Below are 24,664 nucleotides of genomic sequence, written 5' to 3' on the forward strand. Positions count from 1 at the left end.
GGTGCATACAGTGCAATCATAAATGAGGGCCCTTACTTTACAAACTGAACACCAGGGTCCCTCCTAGAACATTATTTGTCATCTAATGTTAGTCCCAAAACAATTTACTTTTTTTCCCTTCTAACTATATTACCATTAGAGATTAATTGTAGAATAAGAGATCTGCCACTATTTGACACGGTCTCTGCAGACATTTCAGGGATGCGTTGGTCATGTCCAGGTGCAGGTCCACCATCTGGTCTGGATACGGCCCGGATCCGGCTGACTGCAGTAAACCTCGGAATAAACAGAGAGACCAACATTAGCATAGATGTCATTCTTCTTATGAAGTAACAAGTACATCAGGTGTTATGGGAAGTGTTCCCAGTTCTGGCTGACCTAGTAAATGCAGCCTAAAACAATCATTTAACTGATTTGAATAATAGAAACTGATAATGTTCTAGTCTAGATTTAAATTGACAGAGTGTGTCTGCTTCCCAAACAATGCAAGGCTGTTTCAGAGTTTAGGTGCTAAATAGGAAAAGGATTGACCGCCTGCAGGTGATTTTGATATTCTAGGTATTATCAACTGGCCAGAATCTTGAGACTGCAATAGACATGATGGAGTATAATGCGTTAAGAGCTCACTTAAGTACTAGGTTAAAGGAGTACTTCAGCACTGGGAAGTATATAATATGAATATGTAGTATAAATGTGAAATATTTTTTTAATTTGGTGCTTTCTAGACTGAGAAAATGTATTTTTGTCTCATGGGGATGAAAGACAACAATTCTCATAATGGTTCGCTGCCCTATGAGGCCCCTCCCAAAGCCACCTCTACTAGATTACTGAATCACTTTCACTTTCCCACCGTGACCCCATTCATTTTCATAAAATCAGTTCAGTTAGAGAACAGACACTACAATTAAAAACTGAACGCGTCTGTTCAATATTATGTGATTTAGCTGCTGAGGTAGTGTCACAGTAGTGATGTCCGGTTCGCAAACTAATCATTCTTTTTAACCAGATCTTTATAGTGAACCGGTCGAGCAAGTTCACCAAATTGGACGGAATCGTTCTAAATGCGTCTCAAATCAGCGCTGATCCCACAAGTTACTATAGTTACTAACTTTCTTACATGAGTGACAGTCTCTCAGACTAGAGGAATTAATTTGAGAAGTTGAAACACTCACTTTACTCCGCCGGCCGCATGGTTTACATAAATGCCTGCAGCTGCGAGCTGAGTGCTGTGAGTGAGATCCCATCCCCCCTGGGGAATGAAAACATGCGGAAATGGCTCCCTCTGCTGACTGTAGTCTTTAGCCTCTGGACAATTTTTTTTCCAGAAATAAAATGCATAAATCTCTTGTCCCAGGGGGATATGAGAAGGGGGAGCACAATCATTTGAATATACTCCAGGGTTTCTACTGATATAAAGCCATATGTTAATCGCTGAAGTAACAGTTTAAACCATTTAGTGCTTTGTAAGTAATCAGCAAGATTTTAAAATGTATACAATGTTGAATAAGTAATAACTCTAGTAAGAACTCGAGCTGCTGGATTTTGGACCAGCTGCATTTTATTTATTTAGTGAGTAGGGCAATCACCCAATAGAGCATTACAATAATCTAGCCCTGAGGTCATGAACGCATGAACTAACTTTTCAGCATTTTGCACTGAAAGCATGTGCCGAAATTATTTGGAAGGGTGAAGTTAGGAGAGCTTTGAAGAGGATGAAGAGAGGAAAGGCAGTTGGTCTTGGTGACATACCGGTGGAGGTATGCAAGTGTCTCAGAGAAATGGCAGTAGAGTTTTTAACTCGGTTGTTCAACAAGGTTTTAGAGAGTGAGATGAGGTCTGAGGAATGGAGGAGAAGTGTTTTGGTGCCGATTTTTAAGAACAAGGGAGATGTGCAGAGTTGTGGAAACTACAGAGGTATTAAGCTGATGAGGCATACAATGAAGCTGTGGGAAAGACTAGTGGAAGCAAGGCTAAGGGGAGAAGTGGACATTTGTGAGCAGCAGTATGGTTTCATGCTAAGAAAGAGCACTACAGGGGCATTATTTGCTTTGAGAATGTTAATGGAGAAGTACAGAGAGGGTCAGAAAGAGCTGCATTGTGTCTTTGTAGATTTAGAGAAACCATTTGACAGAGTGCCAAGAGAGGAGCTGTGGTATTGTATGAGGAGGTCTGGAGTGGCAGAGAAGTATGTTAGAGTGATGCAGGATATGTATGAGAGCAGTAGGACAATGGTTAGGTGTGCCGTAGGTGAGACCGAGGACTTCACGGTGAAGGTGGACTTTATCAAGGATCGGCTCTGAGCCCCTTCTTGTTTGCGTTGCTGATGGACAGGCTGACAGATGAGGTCAGACAGGATAAACTTTTGTCTTTCAAACTCCCTCTGCACACAATTGGATAGCGCTACAACCAACCAGAGCAACGTGAAGCGGAGCTAGTTGATAGATTAAACTTTCACCGTATCCGGTCGGCAAAACTCAGAACACATCTTACCTTTTTAAGAGTGACTTTTGTGCCGTTCTTTCTTCTTTTTTTTTTAGAGAAAAGCTTAAGGGGGGGGGGGGTGAAACACTCAGTTTCAGTCAATCTCATGTCAATCTTCAGTACCTATAGAGTAGTATTGCATCCTTCATATCTCCATCTCTATTTATAACAGAAATATGGGCTGTACCGAGTCTTTCCGGAAAAAACCGAGCACCTGGAGGCGTATCGTGTGGGCGGAGCTAAAGAATGACAAACGCGCAAAGCGGTGACGTCCTCAAGCGTGGAGAAACTCATGGCTATCAATCTCAGCTAATACAGATAATGATCCAGAATCAGATTTGGAGACTGAAATAAATTAAACAGAAGAAACAGCAACAGCAGGACGTCCGTCTCTGTGGTATGTACTGTATTTAGTGGCCTGTCAACGTTTGTGTGTGTTTACTCGCAGTTTATGAGGACATGATTCGGTTTATGGACTATTGTATGCGATTAAACCCTAGCAGTAGCAAGCAAAACGTTTTTTCAGGTCAGACTAGTGTAACGTTATACATAGAACAACAATAGAGTCCCTTAGCGCATTTGAATGACGAAGCACGCGATCGTGTCGTTTACTGATGTTTACTCACACGACGAGCCAACAGCAAAGACATTTGAAACAGTTTTACTCACCGGCTGCTTCCAAAGCAGGACCGAACCTTTATCGCTGGGACCGCTCCGTCAAAAACACACTTCTTTGGTATGATTTGGTGAAGTCCTGACAGCAGTGAACGGTGGAGATCCACTTTTGCGACGCGACTGAAGCGATGATGTGAAGCTTCCCGTCATTTCTGCGTTCAAATCGGGTCAAATGCAGCGCTGCCTTCCCGGAATGCTGTGCTGAAGCGTTGAAGTCACCCATAGGAATAAAGTGGAGCACGGCGCCTGGATCGACTGGATCTGCACCTGAGTGTTTACAGGCGTGCATTTGCTCTCTTGTTTTAGTCATGCGCGCGCGCACCCTACCGGGAGAAGAGCCCGTACGGCCCATACAAGGACCTTCCGATCTATTAACGTCAAGTCGAGCCATACTCGAAAAAAACTCTCCGAAACTTGTGAGAAACCGGAAGGAGGATTTTTAACACAGAAATACTCCATCAAACGTCCAACATTAGTTTTTGAAACTTTGTCTATGTTTAGGATGGGAATCCAAGTCTTTAACAGTGTAAAAAGCTCAGTATGCATGAAACAGCATTTCACCTCCCCTTTAACTCCAAGTCGTCCAGAGTTGCAGTCAAAGCTGATTCGAAAGACCGTTGTTTGTGTTTGAGCTTCTGTGTTTACTAGTAGGCAGCACACAAGGGCAGCTCTGCCATCACTATGTTAAGCCCCGCCCACCGACTCTATACACGATGTGATTGGCCTGACCAGAGTTTGGTTTTTATAGCTCTGAAGTGTATTGAGAGTTGCTAGACACTCGCGGCAGATTAGATTTGCTGCAGCTAGGATGCGTCTAGATTTCTAGGCTACACCTTGTGTACTTCAGAAGGGCCTATATTAACCGATCTGGCATAACATTATAATATGTGAAGTGAATAACACTGATTATATATATATATATATATATATATATATATATATATATATATATATATATATATATATATATATATATATAATTATTATTATTATTGAAAAAAAACAAGAGAAAAAAAAACTTTTAGTCAGAGTCATGGACAGCCAAGGCTCATTGATGCACGTGGGGAGCGAAGGCTGGCCCGTGTGGTCTGATTAAACATACGAGCTATTGTAGCTCACTGCATAGCCACAGACTTGTCAGGGTGCCAATGCTGATCCCTGTCTTCCACCAAAAGTGCCAACAGTGAGCACGCGAGCATCAGAACTGGACCACAGAGCAATGGAAGAAGGTGTCCTGGTCTGATGAATCACGTTTTCTTTTACATCACGTGGATGGCCGGATCTGTGTGTGTCGCTTACCTGAGGAACAAAAGGCACCAGGCTGCATTATGGGAAGAAGGCAAGTCGGCTGAGGCAGTGTGATGCTGAGGACAATGTTCTGCTGGGAAACCTTGGGTCATGCCATCCATGTAGATGTTACTTTCACCTAAACATTGTTGTCCCTGGTGGCTTTGGCCACTTTAAGCAGGATAATGCACGATTTTGAGGTGTTAACTTGGCTTCCAAACTCCCCAGATCTCAATCCAATCATTCATGTGAGTTGTGCTGAACAAATAAGTCCGATCCATGAAAGCCCCACCTCACAAGGACTTAAATGAACTGCTGCTAACATCTTGGGACCAACACAATAATGATCGGTGTATATAATAATATAATATAATATAATATAATATAATATAATATAATATTGTATTATATTGTATTATATGAAATATCCCATACCCTTTCATAAGGTCATAAAATTCACATTTAAAGATACAAAGTCCTGTTCTTGTGTAATCACATTCAGCATATTATGTCTAACTCAGGCCAGTCAAGGTTATGCACTTGCTGTAATTCACTCACCCACTCCTGCTTCAAAAAAAGAAGTAAGGAAAGGATAAAAAATGCAGTGTAATTTTTAGGTAATGCTGTTATTGTAATTGATCACACCATAATGGAGCTCATCCTTCCACATCCCTTTCAAAGCATTCCTCAGTCTCAGAAGAAGCTGACACTAGACTCATATAAAGAGATACTGGAGCCAAGCAGTATGGTATGTTTTGGAGCTTTTCCAGATTCTGTCTACAGGAGCTTCCTGGTTACAGAGACACACATAGACATACTACACACAAAAGAAAGCAGGAGGTGCTCTTATAAAGCTGCGGTTCACTGAATCTGTACAATAAGCCCCACAAAAGTTGGTGGTGAGGAGGAGCAAAAGCCAAAGCTGAATTAAAGCATTGATATGAGCAGATATACACTTACAGAGATAGTTCACCCTAAAAGTTCCACAATGCTTTTTTGGATATTACATTTCATGTAGCCTGTAATACAGCTGTTTGTGTATAAAAGATCTGCAAGGTTTCAAAGATCGAAGTGCATAATAAATGGAGTTTATCATTATGGTTAATGTCTCCCAAACTAAAGAACTTATTCTGAAGGCATCAGTAATTCCAGCATTACTTCATGCATGAACCTAGGTTTGTAACAAATTTGCATAATGCCAGCCTATGGTCTTCATTGGTTGCCCGGTTAGTCATTAGTCTACTGTTTAATGTGTAAGGCGGGTTACTTTAGCCCGCCTTACACATTAAACACACGCCCTGCGTCCCAATTCGCATACTATCCATCCTAAATAGTATTCGAAAATAGAATTAGTATGTCCAAATCGTAGTATGTTGAAAAGAGTATTCCAAAGATTCCCGGATGGTTTACTATTTCCGGTCGATGGGCACTCTAAAGGCTGATATTGCCCACAACCCATTGCGAGTTGGACGAGGATTCGATTAGAACTACAAACGCGGATAAAAAGCGTTAAAAAACTACAAACATGGCGGATGTGCGAGTTCGACGGTTAAGTAGAGAAGTTTAGATAAAGGGGTTTGAGTGACCAACTATCAATATTTAACCTGACAAAAATATATTTATTCAGTGTTGTCACATTATATTTCACCCGCAGCAGCATTGAGAACTTTTGAAATGACACGTTTGGCCATTAACTTTTAAATGCATCATTATATTTAAACTGTAAATACATGAGGAGAGTCTCTGCATTAAAGACCCACAAATGGCAGATCAACGAGCGGCTACATTTCTCTCCGATACGGTAGGAGATTAAACTGAATGTGAAGGATTTGAACTGTGACGAATCTGACGATGATTGACAGGGCAGATAAACGGTGACGGGATGCACGTAACTAAGCGACAGAGTCCGTTAAAGATGGCGAAGTAGTATGTCCCGAAGCTTGCATACTTTTCTGCTACAAACTCAAAAGTATATACTTTTTCTTCACAAAAAGAGTACATACTTTTAGGACGTAGTATAAGTAGGCGAATTGGGACGCAGCAACGCTTTGTTACACATGCTGTAAGCTGACCAATCACAACTGACTGGGCCATCTGACCAATCAGAGCAGAGTAGGCTCTTCCAAAGGCTCTTGGTTAGAGTGACTGAATCTTTTATCATTTTAGACTCTGAGACAAAAGAGATAATGCTGCATTACTGCAAAATTAAAGTGTTTTTTGACCCTGGATACATGTAAACCTATAGTAGGAGACTTAAGAAACAAAATTAGTAACCTTCAAAAATAGATAAATAAAAAAGGGCCACTTTAAATTCTGTCAACATTTACATGCACAAGAACAAATTTCCCCTGTTATTTTAATTTGTCATTCATACGGATGGCAAAAAGTACAAAGCAGAACATCAAAATGGGATCATGAATAAATTAATACATGAATGACATAAAAAAAAAACTGAGTTGATTATCAAAGAAATATGGTGAATAGAGAATGTCACATGACTGAGGTGTACACACTAAGCCACAGTAAACATACCCACAAAATATTTTCTCATCTGTGCACATAAACACACTCCTAGGGTCAAAAAGCTCACAAAGTTCCCATTCAGGCATTTGACATTCCTCTTTAAACAGTCAAATAAGATCAAACATAGTCAAGGACAACAGTTCAATTAAAACAGAACAAAAGCCTTATTCATCTAATGCCCGGTAAAGCCTAGCAAGGCTGATTCCAATGTCCATTCATGCTTTGATTGACAGTTTATTTAGAATACATGCGCATCACTGTGAAGGGACCATTTGGGTTTAATAGAGAAGTTTTGCATGGGCCTCTTTTCATCTAGTAGCCAATGAATTCCAATAAAGGAATATATATACTGTTTTGGCTGTTTTGATTTAAGGGTTTGGTAATGACTTTCAAAGAAGGATACATTTTAAAGTGAAACATTTCAAGCTAATCCAAAAATAAATAAAAAAAGAACAAAAAAAAAGAAAGAAAAAGATTCTTTTAATCCACCCACTGAAGAGTTTTAAGGGATCATATTCTGACCAAAGGATGTTTGAAGTGTTTTATGGTACTTTCCAGCAATCGGATAGCACTCAGAGTGCATTTGTATTAAACTAATGAACAGGATTGCAGCCACAGAGAAATAAAGACAAAGTATACAATAGAGAAAGAGCAAAGAAAGGGAGATTTGTGTATCTAGTAAGCTGGTTTAGGTAATAAAGATTATGCAGCAAGAGTGAGTCTGACATAAAAGAAAATACTGTAAATACATAGTATCACATTAATGTTCCTTTAGCTAGCTTTTGATATCGCGCCTCTACTTCCTGCTCTCTGACTCTGTCCCAAATTTGCGCAAGATGTCAGCGCCATATTCGGACCTCCAGAGGCTTCAATTACTTCAGTGGAAGTTGCGTCGTCCATTTTTTTTTTTGTGGTCTATGGTACATGTGGGAATTGTTTTGAAATCCTGAATATCAATGAACTAACAACACCACAAATAAAGCATTCTCCAACCTTTGACAGCATGCTAAGGTCTGTTTTGTTATACATATAAAAATAATCAAAAGATCTATATCAATGCAATACTATCATATGTATATACTACTATGGGACTTTAATGCATTAATTAATTACGCAAAAAAATAAATAATTTTAACCACACTTATTTTTGCACCGCGGAACGTTTTTCAATGAATGAGTTTCGACGGACCGATTATACTGGAACACCAACTAGCGCTCACAAGTCACGACCAAGGGTGCGTCTCAATCTGCTCCCTAGTTCAGTTGTCAGGGCGCTGATCAGGGAGTCAGCCCATTGACTTATGTCCTAATCAGTGCCCTGACTAGTGAACTGAACTCAACCCAGACACTTTGGCTTTGGACCTCATGAAAATCTCTTCAGCAAATTTCACATCTGTAAATGAATCTGTGGGCTTTTATAATAACACTTTGAGCAGTATTTTGGACCTCCATGCACCTGAAAAAACACGAATAGTAACTTTCTCTCGTACATCCCCTTGGTTCACTCCAGAGCTACGGAAAATGAAAACAGCAGGGCGTGTACTTGAGCGACGTGTTTCAAAAACAGGACTTACTGTTCACAAAATAGCCTATCAAGAACATCAGAAGGCCTACTCAATCTCACTAAAAAAAGCACGGACACAGTTCTACTCAAACATCATTAGTGAAAATCAGGGGAATTCCAAGCAGCTTTTCTCCACAATAAATCATCTCATCAAGCCATTAACTACTTCACACAATGACACATCAGAAGAGAAATGCAACAGCTTCATCACCTTCTTTAGGAAAAAAGTTGAGACCATCCGCTCTCTCCTTTCCAGCACTGCTGCTCTATCTGTCCTTACTGTCGACCCACAGCCTGGGACCTTCCAGCCTCTCTGTTGTTTTCCTGAAATCTCTAAGCAACAAGTTGAGGACATCAGAATCAGGATGAAAGCTTCCACCTGTATGCTGGACCCTTTACCCACAGTTTTGGTGAAAACACACATCAGCTCTCTTAGTCCCTTAATAACCAAAGTCATCAACCATTCTCTACATACTGGTCATGTTCCATCTGCTCTTAAAACTGCTTTCATCAAACCCCTTCTAAAAACCCCCACTTCAGACCCTGAAGTTCTTGCAAACTACAGGCCTATTTCCAACCTTCCATTCTTGGAAGTTGTTGCTGCCCATCTTCAGGATCATCTAAATTCAAACTCCCTTTTTGAAAAATTTCAGTCCGGTTTCTGTTCCGCTCATAGTTCTGAAACAGCCCTGATCAGGGTCACAAATGACCTGTTGATGGCGGCTGATACCGGCACACCATCACTGCTCATTTTACTGGATTTATCTGCAGCTTTTGACACGGTTGATCACAATATCCTCCTTCAGCGTCTCCATCATTCTATCCGACTCTCTGACACTGCTTTAAGCTGGTTCTAGTCCTACCTGTCTGGAAGAACAGAGTATGTTTCCTTGGGAGGTGTAAAGTCTCAGACGCATACAGTCCCGCAAGGGTCAGTCCTCGGCCCGATTTTGTTCACCATTTATACTCTTCCCCTTGGCCACATAATCAACAGGCATGGAATATAATTTCATTGCTATGCCGATGACACTCAGCTATATATAAAAACCAACCTCACTTTATCTACAGCCACTCTGTCATCTCTGAGCTCCTGTCTTGAGGATATTGAGGCATGGATGAAGGCAAACTTCCTACAGCTAAATAGCTCCAAAACAGAAGCTATTTTAGAGGGTACACCACACCAGGTCCAGTCATCACCTATAACGCACATCACCTTCTCTGGTCAAAACATTCCAATTTCATCGACAGTCACTAACATGGGAGTAAGATTTGATGCTCAACTCACATTTGAAGCCCACATACAACATCTGTGTAAGATCTCCTTCTATCATCTCAGGAACATTGCTGAACTCCGTCCCACACTTGGTCTGTCAGATGCTGAAAAACTTGTCCATGCTTTTATATCATCCAGGCTGGACTACAGCAATGCTCTCCTTTTTGGGATTCCTCGCAAAAGTCTACAAAAATTACAATACATTCAGAACAGTGCTGCCAGGATCCTAATGAGGATAAGAAAATATGACCATTTCACACCCATCCTTCACTCGCTCCACTGGCTCCCTTTTTCATACAGGATTAATTATAAAATCATCTTACTTACCCATCAATGCATCCACGGAAACGCACACCCCTATTAAAGGAACTACTCGTCGCAACACAAAACTCTTCACGCAACCTCCGTTCTGGAAACAAAGCCCTTCTTCAACCATCCAGAACTAAGCTCCGCACTATGGGGGATCGAGCCTTCTGCTCAGCCGCACCGCGTCTTTGGAATTCCCTTCCAGAAAACCTAAGGGCTCCTCAAGCCATAGACTCTTTTAAGAAAGAACTAAAAACCTTTCTTTTTAAACATGCATTTTTTACTTTTTGCAAACTTTTTTTTTTTTTTTTTTTGTGTGTTCTTTCTGGTTTTTAATTTTGTTTTATTTGTTTTCTGTGTAGCACTTTGGGATTGTTTTTAACTATGAAAAGGGCTTTACAAATAAAATATATTATTATTATTATTATCATTATTATTAGCCGCCCCTCTGTTTTCTAATGGACGCGAGGCAAAATAACAATAAAATTACACTTCAAATATTTGTTCCCCAAAGTTAGTTTATGTCATTGAAGGCAGTTATCATCACAATGATTTCATTTCAAGTGTTCGTTTTTAAAATAATTTTAGTTTTAGTTCTTTATCTGATGCTATAAAAACGGGGGGTGTGACATCATGATTGACAGCTGAGATCGACGTCTTCTCTGAGTGAAGTTGCCACTGAGGCACTAAAGGACATTTTTCTGAATTTTTGGGAGCATAGTGGAGCTTTAGCTTTAATTTCTACATTTATAGATAACTGTTTATTTCACACCAACATAATTAATTGTTCTGCATCTGTGAGAGGGTGGGCGGGCTTTTGATATCGCAGCTGTACTTCCTGCTCTACTTTACTGCGCACTACTGCGCAACTCCGGTCCCGAAATCGCTACTGCGCAGACTCGGTCCCAAGATGTCAGCGCCGTGCAGGCCGCCTGAAAGCTTCAAATATGGCAAGCGGAAACGGATGATGTCGAGTCATCCATATTTTTTTACGGTCTATGGTCACAACAACAAACCAGTGTGAACATGAACGAAGAAACTGATAAGACCGCTTTGCTTGGCCCCGTGGATGGAAAATTTTGTTTTAAAAAACGAAAGGATGGAAGCGTCGACAAGAGCATGGTTGTGTGCAAGCTATACAACAAGGAATTTGCGTATCACCGCAGCACACCGAGCCTCAAATATCACAAATATGCTTTTGCTACACTTAATGGCAAACATTGCACTGGTCTGCTGGACTGAAATAAATAAACAATATTTTGTTGATTAAGCTTATGTATTCAGTCATTATTCAGTGGTATACTAAAATCCATGTGAAAAATTACTTCTCATTGTTCCAGGTCAAATATTTATATGCAATTAAAATGCGATTAATTTCGATTAATTAATTACAAAGCTTCTAATTAATTAGATACATTTTTTTAATCGAGTCCCAGTCCCGTCCCGACCCCTATATATATATATATAGGAAAATAAGTATTTGAACTCCCTGCTATTTTGCAATTTCTTCCACTAAGAAATCACGGAGGGGTCTGAAATTGTCATCGTATGTGTATGTCCACTGTGAGAGACATAATCTAAAAATAAAAAAAATCCCGAAATCACAATGTATGATTTTTTAACTATTCATTTGTATGATACAGCTGCAAATAAGAAAAGCATTGTTAATTTTGAGCTCCCTCCAAAGATTCTCTATTGGGTTTAGGTCTGGAGACTCGCTAGGCCACGGCAGAAATTTGATATGCTTCTTACAGAGCCACTCCTTTGTTATCCTGGCTGCTTCGGGTCATTGTCATATTGGAAGACCCAGCCTTGACCCATCTTTAATGCTCTAACCGAGGGAAGGCGGTTGTTCCCCAAAATCTCGCAATACAAGGCACCAGTCATCCTCTCCTTAATACAGTGCAGTCGCCCTGTCCCATGTTCAGAAAAACACCACCAAAGGATGATGCTACCACCCCTATGCTTCCCAGTAGGGATGATGTTCTTGGGATGGTATGTACTCATCATTCTTCTTCCTCCAAACACGTTTAGTGGAATTATGACCAAAAAGTTCTATTTTGGTCTCATCTGACCACATGACTTTCTCTCATGACTCCTCTGGATCATCCAAATAGTCATTGGCAAACTTAAGACAGGCCTGGACATGTGCTGGTTTAAGCAGGGGAACCTTCCGTGCCATGCATGATTTCAAGCCATGACGTCTTCATGTATTACCAACAGTAACCTTGGAAACGGTGATCCCAGCTCTTTTCAGGTCATTGACCAGCTCCTCCTGTGTAGTTCTGGGCTGATTTCTCACTTTCTTAGGATCATTGAGACCCCACGAGGTCTTGCATGGAGCCCCAGTCCGAGGGAGACTGACAGGGATGTTTAGCTTCTTCCATTTTCATATGATTGCTTCAACAGTGGACCTTTTTTCACCAAGCTGCTTGGCAATTTCCCCATAGCCCTTTCCAGCCTTGTTGAGGTGTACAATTTTGTCTCTAGTGTCTTTGGACAGTTTTTTGGTCTTGACCATGTTAGTAGTTGGATTCTTGCTGGTTGTATGAGGTGGACAGGTGTCTTTATGCAGATAACGACCTCAAACAGGTGCATCTAATTTAGCATAATAAATGGAGTGGCGGTGGACATTTTATAGGCAGACTAACAGGTCTTTGAGGGTCAGAATTCTAGCTGATAGATTTTCTCATTTTCCTCACTATATATATCTGTGATCAGAAATGAAGGAACAAACACGCAATGTCTTCCCCATGTGAGCTTCATCCATGCATTCATAATATTGAAATCCGAATGAAGCTCATGCAGCATAAGTTTATTGCTTAGAGGTTTGATTCAGTTTAGCTGTGTCATGACAGTGGCAAAAATCGGTAGGCGGGGCTACAGGATCAGACATTGTTCGTCTTATCTTGAGGCTGTGTTTCACCATACTCTGACGTCACAGGCATATCTTGTTTGCTGGGCCTGCAAATACTCTATTTGAGGCATGGAGAGATTTCATGCCTTTTTGGGATGGAACCACAAGGCGTCGTTCATTTGCAGAACGTAAGCTTAGGGAGGGTGTGTAAGTGTGAACAAGCTAGTCTAGGTATATTGGTGCAGAGCCAGTGGTTGCTTTGTAGGTGAGCACCAGTATCTTGAATTTGATGCGAGTGGCCATTGGCAGCCAGTGCAGTCTAATGAAGAGAGGCGTGATGTGCGATCTCTTCGGCTCGTTAAAGACCACCCTCGCCGCTGCATTCTGGATCATTGCAAGGGTTTGATAGTGCATGCTGGAAGGCCAGCTAGAACAGCATTACAATAGTCCAGTCTGGAGAGAACAAGAGCTTGGACCAGGAGTTGTGCAGCCTGTTCTGATAGGAAGGGTCTAATCTTTCTAATGTTGTTTAAGGCAAATCTGCAGGACCGGGCTTTTGCAGTAATGTGGTCAGTGAAGTTTAACTGGTCATCAATCACAACTCCAGGGTTCCTGGCTGTCCTGGATGGAGTTATGGTTGATGAAGCTAGCTGAATGGAGAAATTTTGATGAAGTGCTGGGATGGTTGAGAAACAAGTAATTCTGTCTTTGCAAGATTAAGTTGAAGGTGATGCTCCTTCATCCAGCCAGAAATGTCTGTCAGGCAGGCAGCGATACGAACACCAACTGTAGGATCATCTGGTTGAAATAAGAAGTAGAGTTGAGTGTAATCAGCATAGCAGTGATTACAGAAGCTGAGAAGCTGTGTTTCTGAATGACAGATCCTAATGACGACATGTAGATGGAGAAGAGAAGTGGTCCAAGCATTGAGCCCTGGGGACCGCAGTAGCTAGATGATGTGACTTAGACACTTCACCTCTCCATGACACCCTGTAGGACCTACCTGAGAGGTAAGACCTGAACCACTGGAGAGCAGTTCCTGAGATGCCTATCTTCTTAAGAGTTGACAGGAGGATCTGGTGGTTAACTGTGTCAAAAGCAGCAGACAGATCTAGCAGGATGAGCACTGAGGGTTTGGATGCTGCTTTTGCCAGTTTCAGTGCCTCAGTAACCGAGAGCAGGGCAGTCTCAGTCGAATGGCCCCTTTTGAAGCCGGATTGGTCGTTGTCCAGGAGGTTGTTCTGTTCAAGAAACATAGAGAGTTGATTGAACACAACTCGCTCAAGAACTACATTTCCCAGAACCCATTGCCTGGACTCATCATGTTCTGATTACTGCCACCTGTTTGTCATTATCTTCTTTATGTTTGCCTATTTAACCCTTAAAGACAGAGACAGCCCGTGGCTAAAAATAACTATTGTTCTAAAATGTTTAATAACTTTTAAACCGCCAATCTGTATTCTGTAACATGCACCATAAAGAGGAGAATCTCCGCTTTCCATAGGTATAATATGTCTCGCGATTGATCATTCAGAGGCTCCGTAGTCAGCGTGGAAGTGTCATCAAAATATGCAGCATTGATTTGTCCAGGAAACACACGTGGGTTGTTCCCCTGAGCCCCCCATCATTAGTTATTTCATGGTTTGTCACAACTTGATGTATTGTTTGCGTTTGTTTTTCATGCTCAAATTATAATATATTTCTCTGAATAAAAATGTTTGTTTCAGTGTTGTTATTATATAACAATCTTTCTATTTACTTTACTACATGAACTTTTTAGGACACATTGTCAGTAAATAAAATACACCTGTTTTCACTCAAAAACCTAGAAACACCTAACTTGCTGAGGGATTGTTACATGTAGACAAAATTTCATCTTGAAGTGTAAAACCAAGTCTAACTTTCTAAAGGAAAAAATCCAAACTTCATGAAGTTCTGTTCGAGTTCACAGTAAAAACAACACATTTTTGCTGCCATTTTTCATGAAATTATATTAATTTAATCCATTCTCAGAATAAATGAATGTAAAATTGGGACATCAAATGAGCTAGATGGAAACTTCAAGTTCTCTTGTTTAAAATGATATATAGCACTTGATGCTAACTGCTAGAATGGGTGAGAAAAACAAAGAAAAGTAGAGGCACATCAGGTGCCCCAAAAATGTTCTAGGTCTTTAAAGGGGGGGTGAAACACTCAGTTTCAGTCAATCTCATGTCAATCTTGAGTACCTATAGAGTAGTATTGCATCCTTCATATCTCCAAAAAGTCTTTAGTGTTATTATATTTATAAAGAAATATAGGCTGTACCGAGTCTTTCCGGAAAAAAACGAGCGCCTGAAGGCGTATAGTGTGGGCGGAGCTAAAGAATGACGAGCACACCCAAAGCGGTGACATCCTCAAGCGTGGAGAAACCCATGTATGCTATCGACCCATGTATGCTATCAATCGGATTCAGCTGATACGTGATCCAGAATCAGGCTGAAATAAATTGAACAGTAGAAAGAGCAACAGCAGGACGTCCGTCTCTGTGGTATGTACTGTATTTAGTGGTCTGTCAACATTTGTGTGTGTTTACTCGCAGTTTATGAGGACATGATTCGGTTTATGGACTATTGTATTCGACTAAACCTTAGCAGTAGCAAGCAAAACGGTTTTGCACGTCAGACGAGTGTAACGTTATACATAGAACAACAATGGAGTAACGTTAACCTTTAGTGCATTTGAATGACGAAGCATGCGATCGTGTCGTTTACTGATGTTTACTCACGCGACGAGCCAACAGCAAAGACATTTGAAGCAGTTTTACTCACCGGCTGCTTCCAAAGCAGGACCGAATCTTTATCGCTGGGACCGCTCCGTCAAAAACACACTTTGGTATGATTTGGTGAAGTCCTGTGACAGCAGTGACCGTGGAAATCCGCAATGTTGTGAAGCTTTCCGTCATTTCTGCGTTCAAATCGGTTCAAATGCAGCGCTGCCTTCCGGGAATGCTGTGCTGAAGCGTTGAAGTCGCTTGATGTCACTCATAGGAATAAAGTGGAACGGGAGCGCGGCGCGTCATAAGTGTTCACGGGCGACTGGATCTGCAGCTGGAGAGAGTGTTTATGGGCGTGCATTTCCTCTTTCGCTCTAGTCACGCGCGTGCACCCTACCGGGAGAAGAGCCCGTACGGCCCATACAACGACCTTCCGCTCTATTAACGTCAAACCGACCCATACTCGAAAAAAACTCTCCGAAACTTGTGAGAAACCGGAAGGAGTATTTTTGACAAAGCAATACTCCATCAAATGTCCAACATTAGTTGTCAAAACGTTTTCTATGTTTAGGATGGGAATCCAAGTCTTTAACAGTGTAAAAAGCTCAGTATGCATGAAACAGCATGAAACAGCATTCCCCCCCCCCCCCCTTTAAGGGTTAAACCCTGTGTGTTCATTCACTAATTGAAAAGTCTTGTTTGTGTTACAATGCATTTCTGAGCGCTACTTCTGGTTTTGGTGTCATGGTTTTTGATCTACCTGTCTCCCTGGATTTCCCTGCATGCCTGTGCCTTGGCCTTTTGTTATCATCTGGATGGCTGCTCTATGGTTTTGACCTTTTATTACTATTATGGATTCCCCCTCAATCAGATTGAGACGTACCCTGATTCGCGATCTCCTGTCACCAGCCCAGTAACCTCATGATTATGTTTGTCAGAATTCCTCCTGGCTCCCATGCACCTGTAGACACTCAATCATCACCTGTCAACTGTCAGACCCTCATCAAGCACCAATTGTAATCACACTGCTCACGCTCACTCATTGTCCGGTCTCATCAGTGTCTACACAGGAGTAAACCTAGCCGACTACTCACCTGCACCTACCTTCTTCATCCTCATCAAGCTACTTATTCCTTAATCATCTGTGTGCTTGTCATCTATCCTTCTGAGACAAAGGCTGAATCCAAAATAGGGCACTATTTGAGGGAACATCCATACGGTGTCCAAAACCATAGTTTACGTTATTGAGTGCATTCATTCTATCCCACATTGCACCGCAATAACAAGTGCACAGCCGATGTACACTCAACGACTGTCCGAATTCGTCACTTGTTTTCATTCACTCCTTCAAGTGAACTGTAGTGGACTTAAGTAGGGAATAGTGACTGAGAGTTTTAGGGGCGATTTGGGATTCAGCCAAAGACTCATCAGTTAAGTGTGACTGTCCTTTGAACTGTTTATGCTCTTCCTGCCACATACCTGTGAAGTTTATCACTGTCTCTCACTTGCTTTTTCATGGCAATCTAACAATAATTAATTGATAAGGGAAAGAAAGAGCAAAATATTTGACAGTGGTTTTAATGAACATGAAAGATCACTCCTGGTTTTCAATGAACATGAAAGTAAAGGAGACAAGTTTATTGCAAAGCCATTAAAAGAGGGTTATTAGTGGGTTGCAGAATGAAAATACTTGTCACTTTTAAGCTGCTATTACATTGAAATTAAGCTAAATAGTTTTTTTTTCTTTTTCTGAGAGCACAATGAACTGGTATCAGTGTACCAGTCAGACAAGACTTAATTTCAGAAACGTATAAAACAATTATCACACAATATATCCATTAAGTTTGATGCAATACTTTCCCCTAACCACTTATGACAAGTACAATTACAATCAATATTATAATCTAGTCATGAGTATGATGATATAAATATTTCAAATACAATTAGAGGCTTAATATAACAAACAAGCAGAAACCTAAGTTGAAACTTCTCATTTTAAAATATGGAATTGTGTGATAAAGTAACGATGCATACAATGTACTGTAGGTCAGTAGATAAACGTGTTTCTCATGTGTTCATTGACTGACAGCAAGGAGGGGGTTGTGAGAAAAAAATAGATAGTTTGCCTGTACTGCAAATGGGTCTTCTTGCAGGAAGAAATGGAAAGGAAAATTAATCAAATGAGAAATAAAAAACAGGGATCACAGTCAGTGCATCAGCCACTCTGAATTAAATGACGCATTCTGGCAGGGAGGTTTGTGGTAGAAGGCCAGCAGTGAGAAAGTCCTTTCTCAGGTCATAGAGAATTTGACTGGCAAAATGTGAGAGACGTTGCTAAGTTGCACTCTCAAATATACAACTCTACTTCCACATCAGGTGAATGCCATATACCCCACTTCCTTTCTGAATCAGGAAGTCTCAATACGACATTGAAGCACTTTTAACTTGCGAGTGGATTGAGGTTTAGGTCTCAGCTGGCACAGGCCGGCAACATCAATGAGAGGGACATCAGGTTTTAGCTGTGGAGCCAAACGGTATTTAGTTACCACTTCAAATTTGCTCATGATTATCTCAGGAGTGAAATCGGGTTAGACGCGTTACATCATCATTCAAAGATCCCAGATGCAGCAGGCATGAAGGCAGTGTGCGTCTGATAGCTCCGCTGACGATTGGAGGAGAAGTTGCATGGTTTAAGCTTAAAAGCACTCTGTTTCCTGTCCCATCCAGGCCAATGGTTAGCGTCTCTAGGGAGAAGGAGTACTTTGAATGTTATTTTTAGGATCAGAGAGCTCATTTGCTTTTCCCATGGTGAACAGCGAAGCCCATCTGATCCCGACGACGGCCCTTCACGTGTCAGGCTGTAACACGGTGTCAGACAAACACATGCAGGAAAGATATACTGACTGCTGACATAGAAAGGGACAGAGGTGAAGAAAATACAGTGTAATTAAAAAGGGTCTAATACCCTACCCTACTAAAAGTACTTTCGATATTAATTTATTTTTAATTATTCAAAAATAGCATTATTTGATTAAAAAAAAGTGAATAATTTTATTTTATTGACAAAATAGTTTAATTTGCCTTGGACATTTTATTTAGATTGTATCAGATAACTTTTTAAGCTGTCATTTGGTTATGTTACATTTTGCCCTTTCACATGTTACAAACATGCCCCCAGCTATGGGGCATGTTGTCACATTTCACTTCCAATTTTTTGGGTTAAATCAAGAAAAAAGTATACAACAAAACCACATAATTGTACTAGACATGTGTGAAATTAATGTGGGAGAAAATAAATACTCTGAACTCCTGATGTCAAGAAGTTAGGTCATTGTGCCCCGCTATCCCAAAAGGTCATGGTAATATAAGAATATCCTGTAAGTTTCAGAGCTGAAAACTTCATTGTTAGTCAAAGAAAATCTTTTATAGACACCAGGCCCAGCAAACGATCGTGTGCTCTACAGCACGTCTAATCCAGTAGCCCCGCCCACCGACTCATGGAGGTAATCTATAGTTAGACAACAATAATAAAAATGCTGAGGAAGATAGCAAGATATTGCACTATTCCTGGTTGTGGAAGAACACAGTCCTTCCTTCGGATCCTAATATTAGGTGTGTGTGTAATTTTATTTTTAATGAAGTTCCAGCTCACGTGGGGAAGACATGTTTATTTCATTATACTGCAAAATCGTTGTTAAACAAATCTCTGGTCGATGCTGGATTTGGAATGGTGCAACACACTTATGTGAGTAAAACGTGTTTTTATATGTAATAGTATTGCATTGTTATAGATCGTTTTACATATGTGTACGTGTCTATCAGAAACACGTATGGGCAAGGGCTAGCAAAGCCCGGCAAGCTGATGAATCTCATTATATTCTGTTCTTGCTCTATGCTGTTGTCTCTCTCTCTCGACTTGACATGTGTGTGCGCGCGCCGCATGGTTCGCACTTATATCGACCGATCATGCGGGCTATCTGTAAAAGAATAATAATAGTCCAATCAATCGCGGGTAGATGAGAAATAAATCATTGTGTTTGTTTGATAAAGACGTTTACGAGCCCTGTAATCAAAAAAAAAAATATATATTACAGTTGCCATGTCTCTCTCAATCTCTCCTCTCTCTCATGTGAACTGAGAGGGGAGCTGAAGCTCATTAAAAATGCAAATCTTATTCAATCATAGCTGTGGGCGTTTACTTCCAAGTCTCCAGTGCGGCACGCCCATCAAAACCCAACGTTTTGGAGAGAGCCTCAAAACCAGTGTAGAAAATAGCCTATACTTATTGGTTATGATGTTTTTGAATGTAAAAACCACACAAACATCATTAGTTGACCTCAGATAACAGTATAAAAAAATTAAAAAGCCAGTCCATGCCCCCTTTACTATGGAGGGATTTTTCAGTCAGATTATAAACTAAAAGTCTAAAACTAAAAGTCTTAAACCAAAACTAAAAATCTAAATTTGAAACTTAAAGTCCAAGTCGAAAATGAATTTGGTATTTAGGATTGGGCATTTGGTATTTAGGATAGGGCATTTTCTATTTAGGATAGGGCATTTTCTATTTAGGATTGGGCATTTTCTATTTAGGGTTGGGCATTTGGTCATTTAGCCATTTAGGATTAAGGATTGGGGATTTGGGGATTTAGGATTGGGAATTTGGTATTTAGGATTGGGCATTTAATCATTTAGCCATTTAGGATTGGGCATTTGAGGATTGAGGATTGGGGAGTGTATGCAAATTAGGAGGCGTGGCCCAAATACTGGAGGCTGGGTTTGAAATGGCTGGTGCGCAGATGCACCTTATGGACAGCAGAGGGAGCTCCCAGTGCTAAGGAGCACACTTTAATGAAACCAAACGGAGCGAGTGAGCGGCTTGAGCGAGGACTGTGCGATAACTTCAACTTAATGACAGCTTTGTAACATTTGTGGCCTCAAACACAAAGTCACCAGTGAAAGGAGTGCTATCGGTCTGACGACGAGAAAGCAGCAGACAGTGCAGCAGGTAAGATGCTAACATTAGCTACTAGTTATATAAGCTGATATTGCTAATATGCTTTAGTAGGGAATTATTATATTGGGACATGCTGCCTTGTTTTTTAAACTGCGGTTAACTCCTCTGACATTAGTAGATACACTCCTTTCCCATTGCCACTAGATCGTCTTGTTTATGTTTTTTTTCTTTTTTGCTATATAGCCTATATACATTTTATTAAGATTGTGAGAGAAAAGAAATTAGGCTTGTTCGACTTGAACGCTGCACACTGCAAGACCTATCGGTTTGACATCAAAGTACTGCGATGCAAAAGCATAAGGAGCGTCTACTCTCTTTGATGTCATATGTTGTGTGTGTATGTATGTATGTATACGTTAAGACGATGTCAGTCAGAGCATAATATAGCAATATATTGCGGTCCTTTTTACACTGCACAAAAACCCTGCTGTTACATCGTCACTGGCCTTCATGATTGCTTTCCTAACCTTGTTTATATATATATATATATATATATATATACATATATATATATATATATATATATATATATATATACACATACATATATACACACACAACATATGACATCAAAGAGAGTAGACGCTCCTTATGCTTTTGAATGTCAATATAATAATTCCCTACTAAAGCATATTAGCAATATCAGCTTATATAACTAGTAGCTAATGTTAGCATCTTACCTGCTGCACTGTCTGCTGCTTTCTCGTCGTCAGACCGATAGCACTCCTTTCACTGGTGACTTTGTGTTTGAGGCTACAAATGTTACAAAGCTGTCATTAAGTTGAAGTTATCGCACAGTCCTCGCTCAAGCCGCTCACTCGCTCCGTTTGTTTTCTTTAAAGTGTGCTCCTTAGCACTGGGAGCTCCCTCTGCTGTCCATAAGGTGCATCTGCGCACCAGCCAATTCAAACCCAGCCTCCAGTATTTGGGCCACGCCTCCTAATTTGCATACACTCCCCAATCCTCAATCCTCAAATGCCCAATCCTAAATGGCTAAATGATTAAATGCCCAATCCTAAATACCAAATTCCCAATCCTAAATCCCCAATCCTCAATCCTAAATGGCTAAATGACCAAATGCCCAACCCTAAATAGAAAATGCCCAATCCTAAATAGAAAATGCCCTATCCTAAATAGAAAATGCCCTATCCTAAATACCAAATGCCCAATCCTAAATACCAAATTCATTTTCGACTTGGACTTTAAGTTTCAAATTTAGATTTTTAGTTTTGGTTTAAGACTTTTAGTTTTAGACTTTTAGTTTATAATCTGACTGAAAAATCCCTCCATACTTAACTTTTATAGGAATTAATTTGAAAAGTTGAAACACTCACTTTGCTCCACCTGTTTACATGAATCCTCGCAGCTGCCTGAGCCGAGTGCTGTGAGTGTGATTCCCCCCAACCCCCCCCCCCCCCATTGACTGCTTGAAAACATGCAAATATAGCTCCCTCTACTTTACAGAAATAAAGTAAATATCTTAACAAATATCTTCGTCTCAGGGATAGAGGAGCACAGGGATTTTTTAGTCCGCTAGAAGGCACCTATACAAAACAAAAGTGGAGTTTGTTGACACTAAGTTTGAGCTCAGAATCTTGGGAGTTGGGACATGTGGACTTCACCTCACAGCCAGTGGAAAATAATTGGGATAGGAGTCATGTTCATGAATGTGATTACTGTAGTATAAAGCAGAGCAGGACAGAGTGTTGTGGAGCTGAGCAAAGCCGTTGGAGCGATTGTTGAGCAACACACGGCTCGCGAGCACCAGGACTTTTATTATGACGGGACAGGACACTGTCACAGGCGCCATTTTCGCTTTTCCAGTCATGAGTATGAGGTACCGCAGCTCTGTTTATCATATTAGATTTAAGTGTTTTTAAAATGATGTTATGACGTTACTCTGTGCGTTCACTCAGCGGCTGCTGTGACACTTGTTGCACACTGCTAAGAGTAAAGCGCTTCTGGCAAATGAAACCGAGGGTAACGCAGATATGACGCAATTGACAGGCGACTCCCGGCTCCTTGGTGAACAACTGAACCTCAACTGAACAAAATATATAACACTGGCCTTGTGGTTTTTTAATATTTTACTGTAAAAATACTTCATAGTGCATACTGCACCTTTAATATATGTGTGACAGTTAGAAGTTTAGAACATACAGACACTATAAACAGTTTTGAGAAATATGGCACAATTCTTTAGGACAACAGACCTGATAGGCAGGTAGGCTGAATCTGATTTACATCAAGGGTTCATTGGATGAACCATATGCTACATTAGGCTACACTAACTGCCACTCTGGGCAAACCAACAAAACTGGTTGTGCAGGAGTGTAAGAAAACAATTCCTGTCTTTGTAAACAGCAAGTCTTAAACACAACAAAGACAAAACTACATTCGAGAAAATCTGTTATGATTTACGCCTAAGGCCCAGTACTTTGATTGTAGAGATGTTGTCAATTCCTCTCATTACAATTAACCCATTTTATATGCTGATTATAGCCTTGAATACAGTCCAGGTGCGATTATTTATACATGTTTATACTTGCAATCATTTATTGCCGGCACTTGAACGATTTATAATGTGAGAGACATTTAATCAGGAGTTTCCAGAAATCGTGCCATCTTAGACGGGCTTTAGGACCTGGTGACGGGCGCAGAGATGATTCCCTATTAGAGTCCGAAGGGAAAGAGTGCGCATGCGCGTACGTTACGTTCGCTCCATCCCTAGTCGCGAGCAGGCAGAACAGGATGAAATGTATCAAAACAGACGTCAACGCTGTACCTGTTTAAAGGAGCCGTGAACCAGGAGGAAATCCTCACCAACACCAAAGAAAGCTGCGGGAATTATACTTAGAAGTGTTTTATAAAATATTAAACTATTTTGAAAACAGCGTAAGACTTAAAGAAGTGTAGTTAAAGAGGTTTATGAAATGGAAACACAAGCAGATGAGCGGAACCAAGAGGATTAAATGGCAAAGATGTTAACAAGATGAGGAAAACAATACAGGCTAATTAGGGAAGCGGTCGGACAGGGAATTTCAGTTAGTCAAAAGCCGGACAATGGCTTGATTTTGTTTTTTCTTTCTTTTTTGGGCTGCGAGGAAGCTGCATTCATGACCGAGGGGACGGACAAGAAACTTTACCGCGTGTGCGTGGGATATTTCATTCTATGAAACTATTTCATTTTCTCGTCTGTCAGCGGAACCACCTGTTTCTGGACGGATTTTATTGATTCATCATGTCCAAAGTGGTACAGAAAAAGAATCACTGGACCACCAAAGTTAACGAGTGCACAGTCTCTAAGGACGCCCGTGGCGAGCTCAACGTGCAGCTGCTCGGCGGTGCGGAGAACGGGGAGTTCGCCTATATCGGACACGTTAACGGGAATGCCGTACAGTACAGAAATGGGAAAGTGTCCGAGGGGGAATTACTGCTGGAAGTGGAGACGCTCTCTGTCTCTGGATTGCCGCTATATGATGTGCTGACAGTGATCAAGAACTGCAAGGGACCCATTAGGTTGAAAACTGTGAGGCAAGGTAAGAGTGCGTTTGTTTTTGTTTTCCCCATGTGATGTATTTCCTGTAAACAAATCATCAAGGGATTATCCAATCAAGTAATTATTGTCCAATAGCCTAATTAGGTAGAACCGATTTTTAATTGTTTATTTCTTTTTGAAACCATACAAAATCATTACAGTGCAGTATAATATAACATGATATATATTTTATTTTTTATTTAGGATAAATATTTATTTATTTATTTATGTGTAGTAGCATACAATTCACTGACCAAGACCCTTTCTATGTGTCGATTTAAAGGATATTGGTTGTGCCTCCCTAATGAAAGCCTATAGAGCTACCAGCAAGTAGTAGAAGTGTTTTTTATTTATTCATGCCATTACATTTCTGCATTTTGCACATTCATTC

The 24,664-nt window shown here is 40.6% G+C and overlaps 1 protein-coding gene across 7 annotated transcripts in view; it reads left to right on the top strand.

The window, feature by feature from the left end:
- Window positions 1-23,464: 23,464 nt before the first annotated feature.
- Window positions 23,465-24,664, top strand: part of magi1b (membrane associated guanylate kinase, WW and PDZ domain containing 1b) — a 156,904-nt gene continuing 155,704 nt past the window's right edge. For 4 of the 7 annotated variants that reach the window (XM_067432300.1, XM_067432304.1, XM_067432301.1 and 1 more), the window contains exon 1: window positions 23,471-24,274. In XM_067432300.1, coding sequence (XP_067288401.1) covers window positions 23,977-24,274 — 298 coding nt within the window. In that variant the 5' untranslated portion in view covers window positions 23,471-23,976. Of the gene's footprint in view, window positions 24,275-24,664 lie in introns of all 7 variants that reach the window. The other 3 variants (XM_067432302.1, XM_067432305.1, XM_067432306.1) reach the window with 2 other exon arrangements.

This window comes from Pseudorasbora parva, chromosome 22 (assembly GCF_024679245.1).
Source record: "Pseudorasbora parva isolate DD20220531a chromosome 22, ASM2467924v1, whole genome shotgun sequence".
NCBI lineage: Eukaryota > Metazoa > Chordata > Actinopteri > Cypriniformes > Gobionidae > Pseudorasbora > Pseudorasbora parva.